At 43.4% G+C, this 10,895-nt stretch overlaps 1 protein-coding gene across 1 annotated transcript in view; it reads right to left on the bottom strand.

Moving 5' to 3' along the window:
• FHAD1 (forkhead associated phosphopeptide binding domain 1) overlaps nucleotides 1-10,895 on the bottom strand; it is a 189,718-nt gene that overhangs the window by 8,627 nt on the left and 170,196 nt on the right. Inside the window, 3 exon segments of the mRNA XM_036745951.1 lie at nucleotides 2,081-2,123; nucleotides 5,465-5,469; nucleotides 9,123-9,203. Coding sequence (XP_036601846.1) covers nucleotides 2,081-2,123; nucleotides 5,465-5,469; nucleotides 9,123-9,203 — 129 coding nt within the window.

Genomic DNA, 10,895 nt, shown 5'->3' with positions numbered 1-10,895 from the left:
CTTAAGCAGTAATAATTGTGCAATTCTGTCACAATTTTTTTTTTCCTCTGTGACAACAAGTATGTGCATGTTTGAAGCACTATACATGTGTTTTCTGTAATTATAGGTAAATAACATTTTATAATTACAATTATGCAATGTAAATTTTAATTTGGAGCTTTTAGGGCCAAGAGTTGTCATTGTAGTTACTGTAAACACTTAATGAATAAATCTAAGCAAAATACCATAAATTAAATTGCCCCAGGGGATCACAGTACATTTTTGTTGTGGTTGTTGAAAGGGACTCAGGGAACAAAAATTCTTGGGATCAAATCCAACTTCTTTATTTTATAATTGAGGAAAGTGAGGACCTAGAGAGAAATGACTTAGCCCAAGGTGAGGCAGCTAGTCCATGGCAGGATCAGGATTTGGAGCCAGGTCCTGAGGCTCTTTCCATCACACCACACTGCCTCCCCTCTAACTTTCAGGCCCTCTGTGAGGCCATGATGTGCATGTGCCCATTTTTGCCGAGCATGGTGAGATCCTGATGTTCCAGGAATCTCCCTCTCTTACCTGGCCTGGCCAGAGCAGCTTCCTGGGGCCAATCTTTCTAAAGTACATCAGTCTTCAGCTGTTGCATAATGCTCCATCACCATTTGGTCTCAATCCAAACCTAAAGCAGCCTGCCAGTTTCCATCTGCCTCTGTCTCTCACATGTGTGTATGGATGGATGGATGGATCACATCACACTTGCAAAGGGGTATAAAGACTAGGGAAGGGCCCTCAGCCAAGAGCCTGCCTCTCCACGATCACACCTCATTGCAATGATGTTTTTGGCTAAGAAGGCTCTTCCTACTTTAAGTCCTAGCAACTTTGAAAGGGCCTTTGGGGATAGAATTTTTTGTTTCTCAAATGCCATTTTGAGCCTTTAGAGGCCTATAGACCTTGGGCAAATCATTTTTTTCTGGGTCTCAGCTTCTTCATCTGTAAGAATGAGAACTGGACCAGGTAATTTCTCCCAAACTCAGGCATGATGTAATGTTGATGGCATTGCTGTTGGTCAGTTATGTCCAATTCTTCGTGACTCTATTTGGGGTTTTCTTAGCAAAGATACTGCAGTGGCTTGCCATTTCCTTCTCCAGCTCATTTAACAGATGGGAAATGGAGGTAAGCAGGGTTAAGTGACTTGCTTCAGGGGTCACATAGCTAGGAAGTGTCTGAGACTGGATTTAAACTCAGGAAGAGGAGTCTTCCTGGACTCCAGGCCTGGTGCTCTGTGCACTGCAACATTTAGCTATCCATGGCATTAGAAATGAGATACAATTTGTATAGCATTTAGCACAGCGCCTGGCACATGGTAGGTTATTCCTTTCTCCTCCATATTCTCAGTCTTGGAATCTGAAAGATTTTAACTCAGGATCCTGCCCTTAGACACAGGGCAGGGAGTGGGCAGCTGTGAGACCCTGGGAAAGTCACTTCACCACCACGAGCCTCAGTTTCCCCCATCAGTAAAATGACAGTATTGGACTCGATGGCCTCTAAGGTGCCTTCCAGCTCCAGATTTATGATTAATTATCAATACAATTAATTATATATTAATTAATAGTATGGATTATTAATGATTGTTGTTGTACAAAATCACTTTTGGTTTCCTCTTTTTGTAAAAGGAAGCCTGGGATGAGGAGAGGGCAGTGACTCCATAACTTTGTAGGTCTCCTTCCACCTCCGGTGTTCTTTGATTCTCTCAAAGAAAGGCAGCCTGGTACAGTGGAGAAAGCACTGGTGTGGAAGCCAAGGACCTGATTTCAAATTTCTGCCCTTCTTACTATCTACGTGGCCTCACTCTCTGGGTCTCTGTTTCCAAAACGGCAAAATGAAGTGATTGGATTAGATGATCTGTCAAGTGGTTTTTCCCCATGCTATATTTGTGGTTGGGAGCCCTGAGTAGTAAGTAACTGTTAGAAAGCCTTTCTTGGGAAATGCCTCTAGGAAATCTGGGCGCCTCACTCTGGTCTCTGCCATCCCACAAAACAGCCTTTGGGTTGGCAGGGATGTACCCCTCCTTTTCCTCACTGTGATTACAGTCTCTAACTCACCAGACAGGTGACCTCAGTAACTTGCTTCTCACAATTCGCATATACTGGCTTCTGAAAACAGAAAGAACACCAGTCAAACTCAGCTGTTGCTCTCACTTACCTGCTGGACCTAGGGACTGAAATACTTCAAAAAAAAATTAGCAGTGAAGGGAATCCCTGGATGAGGAAGTCCTCTCTGTTAATGCAGGTGGATACTTTGCTGCAGCTTCTAGTCTGAGAGTAGTGAAAAGTCAGACACGAGTTCTGAGTGCAGCCAAAACCAGGTTGAAAGGGAATTGGGAAAATATTTAACAAAATAAATAAACATACAATAAAACATAGATGATGGTAACATGTGGTTTTTCTAAGATCATATGTGACCAGCAGGGACCCTGATGTATCTTTTATTGGCCCTGGTTTTTTAATGAGTTTGATACCACTGAGACATGAAATGCCCACTGGTCACCCAGTCCACTGGTGTCAGAGGCAGGGCTGAACCAGGCCCTTTCCATATCTGGAATGGCCACTTGGCCACCTTGTCGAAGCTGAAGCTGGAGGCTCTGATCACTCAGATATATTCTCCTTAAAATCTTTCTAAAGAAGGTTCATTACAGGGCATTTGAACACAAATCTTGTGTTCTAAGGGCCCTCCCACTCTGACATTCTGTGTTCTAGGGCCCTCCCAGCTCTAACATCCTGTGTTCTAAGGGCCCTCCCAGCTCAACATTCTATGTTCTAAGGACACTCCTAACTCTGACATTTGTGTTCTAAGGGCCCTTCCAGCTCTGACACCTGGTTCTAATGCCCTCCCAGCTCTGACATTCTGTGGTCTAAGAGGCCCTCCCAGCTCTGACATTCTATGTTCTAAGGACCCTCCTAACCCTGGACATTTCTGTGTTCTGAGGGCCCTTCCAGCTCTGACATCCTGTGTTCTGAAATGGAGTTCTGCTATGAACCAAAGTGACTCATTTTGGTTTTAAAAAGTCACAGGAGGAGAGGAAAACGCAACATCAATGCCTGCCTGGGGGGAGATGGGCCTATACCCTGTTTCTCATTCATAGTTAATTGCTTATTAATGATTAATTTCATAGTTTAATTATACTATATTTTATCTCTATCCCATTTTAATTCTTACCACATATCACTGTCTTTTCAAAACAGAAGCTTCTGATGATGACAATGTATTTACTTTTAGGACATTTCTGTATCCCAATTAGTAAAAATGTCTCATCACAAATACCTTGTCAATAGTAGTCAATTAGAATAGAACGACCATTTCTTTTTTTTTTTGGGTTAATTTTTATCTATATAAAATAAATGTATAGGAAAATCTAGTTGAGTTTGTATTCAGACATATTTCTGTGCATCCTCCAAGCATTGCAAGTTTTTTAAAAAATCTCTTGTCACTTTGGTCTTTTTCTTTCATGGACCACAACAATTCTAAGCTCCCTCTCAGCTCTGACCTTCTGTGTTCTGTGTTTGAATGCAAAACGTTTTGTTTTAAGGCCACCTCCCAGCTCTAACATTCTGGGTTCTAAGGCCCCTTTCTGGTTCTGACATTCTGTTCTAAGGCCCATTTTTAGCTTTGACATTCTATATTCAAAGATTCCTATCAGGTCTGACACGGTTGTGTTCTAAGGGCCCTCCCCAGCTCTGACATTCGATGTTCTAAGGCCCCTTCTGGTTCTGTCTTTCTGTTCTAAGGCCCATTTTAGCTTTCATACTCTATGCTACAAGGTTCTTCTCAGATCTGACATTCTCTGAAAGTGAATACAGGTCTGAGAAAGATTCCTCAATGGGTTGGCTGGAAGTTCTCTTGCAGGGCCTCTTCATGGCAAGAGGCAGCTCCGGGCTGGGAGGAGCCAGCAGGGAGTCGGAGTAGCTGTCCTTGGGCGGTGCCCATCTGCTCAGACCCAAGCAGCAGGATACCCTAAAAGCACAGACAGTGCAGGTGCCCTCAGGCCCTCCTTCTCCAACTCCTCTCCCCTCCCCCTGCCACCTTCCTCGTCTTCCTCATGCTTGCTTACTGAGTCTCTGCCTGCCTTCCCAGAAGGGGCCATTGCAGAGTCTGCTTGGGTAACAGCCCATATTGCTGGCCAGCACAGCCTTGTCTGTAGCAAGTGGTTTCTAGGCTCCTGGTTTGGAGGTGCCCAGAGGCTAAGTTCCAGAGGAGGCCATGGCCACGGGGGATTGGCCAGAGGGCCAGTGCATGCAGGGAAGCTTCACCAGGACTCCTCCAAATCAGTGGCTGCATTCGGACTAAACGAGACTTTTGTTTAAGCAAATATTCCCTTTGGGTGCTTTCCCAATGGCCCGGATATTTGCTCTGGTTGCAAAGCAAGTTCTTGTTTCACTGACCTAAGGTCCCTAAAAGGAAATGGTTCTTTTGATGGCTGTGTGAAGCAGTAGAAGTGGCCAATGGGGGGACTCCTGTTTGCTTGACTGGCATCATCACAAGGGTTTTATTGACTTTTTCTTTTTTTAAGATTCAGAGGCTGATGGAAATAATAAATACAGCTTTATATATATGTATACATACATATATACACACATACATAGATACATACATTATATACATACATACACACACATATAATCTATTTGTGTCAAATGGTAGCCATCTCTGTGGTAGGGTGGGAGGAGAGCAAAAGGAACAAAAGAAATTTACATGTTAACTTTGTTGTGTATTTAAAAGGAATAGCAGTTGTATATAGTAGATTTGCAGTTTCACGTGCAACCATATTTTTTAAAAATTATACTGTGTTGTGGAGAATTGCTTGTTTTTATTCCATAAATTAAAAATAAAATAAAATTTAAAAAAAAGATTTGGAGGGCAAGGGTGGGGAGGGAGGAAAAAATAATGACATTGAAAAATAAAATGAAAACATTTTTAAAAAAACTTCATTTTGGAGGATCCTGTCTGTTTTTGCTACACATTTTTATTGGATCTCTGCTGCTCTCACCTGGGGTTGCCAGCTACCTGGAGAGTGTTCTCTGGGTCCCGCAGCTGCTGGGTAGAAATAATTTCACCAAATTTCCAAGGGGCAAGGGATCTCAGATGCCATTGAATCCAACCCATACATCAGTAAGAATCCTCTCTACAAGAGCCCTGACAAGGCATCCCCAGCTCTCTCTTGACAGAGTGGGGAGTGGGGAGTGGGGAGCCCCTCCCTCCTTTCCATCTGGGCAGCCCATTCCCCTCTTGGACAGCTCTCCTTGTCAGGAAGTGTTTCCCCTCCTATCAAGTCTAATTAGACAGTCCATGGGACTTGGGTCATGGGAAAGAAAGTGTCTTCCAGGAACACACACACACACACACACACACACACACACACACCGCACAACAAACAAAAAACAACATGGAAGAGAGTTTTAGCAGAGTCTGAGCTTAGCTGAGGGCTACTTCTGACAGTTTCTAGTGAAGAAACTAGGGCAGGGGTGAGGAACCTGCAGCCTTGAAGCCACATATGGCCCTCTAGGTCCTCAAGTGTGACCCTTTGACTTCAAAGACCTGCATTTGAGGACCTAGAGGGCCACATGTGGCCTTGAGGCTGAAGATTCCCCACCCCTGATAGGCTTACTTAGGCATCATCAAATTATGTTCCTTTTGTCTCAGATAACCATCTTTTTCCTTTTTCTTTTTTTGGAGGCAGGGGAGAGGGGAAGGAGAAGAGTTGTACTAAGAAGACCAGCAGTATTTTTCAAGCCTGGAACCTCAGAGCTAGATCTAAGTCCCTCAGTGGCCCTCTAACTCATACGTGGAAAAGGATTCCTTCTGTCACACACATAGGATGATACCTTAGAGGCCCTTTAGTCCAATGTAACAACAATGTTACTTGCAGCTCCTGTAAGGCCAATAACACCAGCTGCTAGCACAGGTTCTTTGATCTGCTTTTCTAGAGGAAAGCACTTTAAGGGGTTAACAATCTTACTTTTAATTAAACATACTTATATCATTCACTTAGTTCAGGGTAGAAAGTCAGCCACCTGACCTTCAGAGCAAATACAAACAGAAATTACAAACAGAGAAAATAACACAAATCAACAGACAGACTTCTGTCTGACCATAGCAATACATACATAGTTACCAGAGAGAGAAGCAACAACATCTGGGTTTTCAAAGCCAGAGGGGTCCTTAATGGCTACACAGAATCTCGTTTGGCCAAATCACACGAATGCTTTTCCAATGAGTGAGTCCCCAAAGCAAAATGGTAACCTCCTAGCATATATATGCTTCTTCAGGGTCAGAGGGCATTACAACCACATGACTCAAACTCATGTGATTTAGGCTTTCTTGTGACTTAAGCAGGTCATCAAAGACTCTTGATTCAATCAAAGGTACTTGATTGCCTTAGTGCTGAGAAGCAATCCAAAAGAAAAAACAGTGAAAAGTCCCACTTTGCTTGCCATTACATCCAACTGCCTCACTTCAGAGGAGGAAACTGAGTCTCAGAGCCTTACCCAAAGTAGTGCCTGTACTAAGTGGCAGAGATGAGATCAGGGACCTTAACTCTAAATTCAGGGCTCTTTCTGCTGCCTCTTACCCGAGAAGGAGTCACTCAGCCTGTGCCCAAAGGCCTCCAGTGATGAGGAGCTCATTACCTCTAGAAGCAGCTTATCATATTTTTGGACAGCTCTAATTATTAGGAAGTTTTCCCCCTTATACTAAACCTAAATCTCCAGCACTGCTCCTAGTCCTGCCCTCAGGGGCCAAACAGAACTTGTTCAATCTCTCTTCCACCTGAAAAAAATGCTTCAAATACATGAAGACCACTTTCATTATCTCCCCTAAGGCTTTGCTTTCTCCCAATAGATACGTCCAATTCCTTCACCGATCCATTTTATGGCTTCATTTCCTTGTTGCTTTCCTTTGGCCATTCTCTCATTAGCGATGTTGTTTCTAAATCTTTAGCTCTCAATACAATACTCCAGAAATGTTCTGACCTGGGTAGAAGACAGTGGGAAGATCACATCCCTATTCAAGGAAGCCATGCCTTCCTTAAAGTCTCCTAAGATCTCAAAGGCCTTCATAGTTTCATATTCTGGTGTTGCCCTCATATTGTGCTTGCAATCCATCTAGACCCCTGGATCTTTTCAGATGAACTGTCATCTCCTCCATCTCATACTAGTGAAATTGGTTTGTGGTTCAAAAGAAACAGTTGTTCTGAAACTGGGTTTGTGCCCCAATTCTACTAGCATCAGGAGGCATGTGCTTGATTATTTCTGAAAGCATGTTCACATCCTGGACTCATAGATCTGGAATTGGAAGGGTCTCAGAGTCTATGAAGAACTGGAGGCTTAGAGTGGTTAAATGATTTACTTAAGGCCACACAGGTCTAAGCATCCAAAGCGGGTTTTGAACCCTGGGCTTCTGAATTCACAGCCAGCGATTTTTCCATTGTAACTTCCTGTCTTTTATTGCCACTCCAGAATGCTGAGTTTTTAAAATTGCTTTTGGAATGAATCTTTTGGGGAGAAACAATCCTTTTATTTGGGGAAACTACTAGATATGAAAGCAAAGGGACAATGGGATTCTTCTAGCTCTAACTTCTACCTTTGACTGGGTCTGAGTAGGAGTTGTATTACAAGCAGCCATGTTGAAGGGGTAATGGCTGACCCTTTCCATGCCAGGTAGTCTTCTTTTGTAATGACTTGCTGACTAAGGGCCACACAGGAAGAAGAGGAAGTTCTCACAGATCCCCCAGCCTAGCTCTGCCTCACCCTGATGAAGGAGATTTAGAACCAGCATCTTTGTTTGTTCTGGGGCCAAAGGTGGCTAAGGTTCAGAGCTGCTGCCCTTCTGTCCTCAGCAACCCTTCTCATTCTACGGCTATAACTTCTATTCCCTCTAACTTCTGGGAGAAGCAAACATCTATTGGATTTAGAGTCAATTATCCTAGGTTCAATACACATTTATTAATGTTGGGGACAGGGAGAAAGGATAAAATACAAAAGCAAAAAAAAAAGTCCCAAGTACTTTATAATATATCAGATGCTAGTCTGTCAAAATGTATATATATATATATAAGTGCTAGTTCCAAAGTTAGATTGGGCACCTCCCTGGGACTCAGTGTTCTCATCTGCAAAATGGGCACAATTATAGTGGTACCACCTGCCTTTCAGGGCTATTGTGTGGGAAAAGCTTTGTAAACCACTGTAGAAATAACAAAGGCAGCAGCAGCAACAACAAAAACAGCAATAATACATATAATATTGCCATTTCCAACCAAAAGCCAACCTCTGACCTATTTTATCCTTTTATTCATTTCTGGGCTTGTGGTCTTTCCATTCAGTTTCCTTCAAGCTAAGTTTGGGTGCCTCCTAGTCCATGAGACCTTTCCTGAATCTTTCTTTTATTTTCTGCTGTTTCCTCTTGAATCTAGTTTGTATTACTTGCTAGGTGTCACAGTGGATAGAGTGCTGAGTCTGGAGTCAGGAAGACCTGAGTTCAAATGTGGCCTCAGACACTTAGTAGCTGTGTGACCCTGGATAAGTCACTTAACCCTGTTTGCCTCAGTTTCCTCATCTGTAAAGTGAGTTGGAAAAGGAAATGGCAAACCACTCCAGAATCTTTGCCAAGAAACCCCCCAAAAGGGTCACGAAGAGTCAGATACAACTGAAATAAGTGAACAACACTTTGTATTTGCTTCCTGGGAGGTTAGTTCCTTCTATAAAGTAGGTGCTCAGTAAGTGTGGAGTTGATTTGAATTCAGGTGGCATAGTGGATATAGAGTACTGAACTTGGAGTCAGGAAGATCTGAGTTCAAATTCTGCCTTAGACACTAGTTCTATGACCCTGGTCACTTAGCCTCTTTATGCCTCAGTTTCCTCAGATATAAAATGAGAGCACTGAGGCCCTGTGACTTCTAAGGTACCTTCAAGCTCTAAATCTATGATCCTATGGACTGCTTTTCACCTTGACCCCCCAGGAGGGTCTTCCTCTCCCCCTTCCTCCTTTTATTCAGGAGGGCAGACTGGATTTTTACCTTGGTGTAACTAATAGCCTGAAAGGTGTGATGCTGGTCTTTAGGATCTAGAATCCATCTGATACATTCTGATTTGCCTTACCCGTTCATGTCTCTCTTTCGGGACACAGGTGAAAGGGATTATTTCCTTTGGGCCCCTCTGCTCCTGTTCCTCTAACCGTTCCTGGGTGAAAACAAGAGTTGGATCAGTGTTTTCCAATCTGTGCCTGCCCTCAACATATCTATGAACTTCTTGGGACACTCTGGGATGCAAAGAGGAGAAGGGGTTTGCCCTGGTGGTCACCAGGCTCAACCATCTGCCCATTTAGAGCCACCATCTCAACTCCATCTTATGTTGATCTACCTAAGGACACATGCTTTCCCCTAGAGGCCTCCCCAAAGGTGAGATGGAGACAGAGGTGTGCTGGCAAATGTTTAACAGTTGGCTTTCTGAAAATGCAGGACACACCTTTAAGGTTAATCTGTTCTGCTCCCATTGTCTCCATCAGTTATAGCTGTCTACATAATCAATAAAACAGTAAATCAAGCCCTGAAGTGTAAATGCTCACAATGAAAACTTAACAACTGGTTCCCAGCAGGTAAGAGCTGGCTCCAGCATGCCTCTGGGTACTCTGGGCTTTTGTACCAAAATTTGGGATCTCCTGTTATTCCTTTTGATGCATCCTCCTCCTCCTCCTCCTCATCACCACCACCACCATCACCATCATCAACATCACCATCATCAACATCACCATCATCATCACCGTCATCATCATCACCACATCATCATCATCATCCCCATCATCACCATCATCACCATCACCATCATCATCACCATCATCATGACTATCACCATCATCACCATCATAATCATCACCACATCACCATCACCATCATCATCATCATCATAATGACTATCACCATCATCATCATCACCATCACCATCATCACCATCACCATCATCATCATCATCATAATGACTATCACCATCATCATCATCACCATCACCATCATCACCATCACCATCATCATCACCATCACTATCACCATCATCATCATCATCATCATGACTATCACCATCATCATCACCATCACCATCACCATCATCACCATCACCACCATCATCATCACCATCACCATCACCATCATCATCATCATCACCATCACCATCATCATCAACACATCATCATCATCATCACCGTCGTCACCATCATCACCATCACCATCATCATCATCATAATGACTATCACCATCACCATCACCATCATCACCATCACCATCACCATCATCATCATCATCATCATTTATTGGTTCTGTAATTTCAGTCGTATAAGGAACTCCCAATGTGGACACTCCCTCCACCAATACAGATCAGACATCGGCTGGTGTGAGTGCATTAGTACTACCAGCCCAGACTGGTAGGTGTCATGGGTGGGATTTGAACCCAAGTGTTCCTGGTTCTAAGGGCAGCTTTCTATCCACCATCCCACACCGTGGCTTCTTTAGACAGATCAGACACCACCCCAGCCTCTGCTATAGCATCAGGAGAAGATCATTCTGAATTCACAGAAGTGAACAATGAAGCAACACTTAGATACTTTGGTAGTCACTTTTGTTCAGGGTGGCTATCAGATAAGAAGGAAAGGGAAGCCGAGTGCAGGGAAATATTCTGTTATATTAAAAACCTTATTTATCAATATTGTTTGAACCTAGCTTGATATGGCTACAAACTGATTAACCCAAAAGCTTATTCTAGAGGTCAGGCTGACCTTAGAGATGTTCCTGGGGAAGCAATGCTCAGATCCCTCCCAGGTCTTGTTTTGGGTCCACCCTGGAGACTTGAGTTCAAATCTAGCCTCAGGCACTTATAGCTGAG

This window comes from Trichosurus vulpecula, chromosome 2 (assembly GCF_011100635.1).
Source record: "Trichosurus vulpecula isolate mTriVul1 chromosome 2, mTriVul1.pri, whole genome shotgun sequence".
Taxonomy (NCBI): domain Eukaryota; kingdom Metazoa; phylum Chordata; class Mammalia; order Diprotodontia; family Phalangeridae; genus Trichosurus; species Trichosurus vulpecula.
Note: the sequence above shows the minus strand (reverse complement) of the source record. Positions and strands in the feature narration are given on the sequence as shown.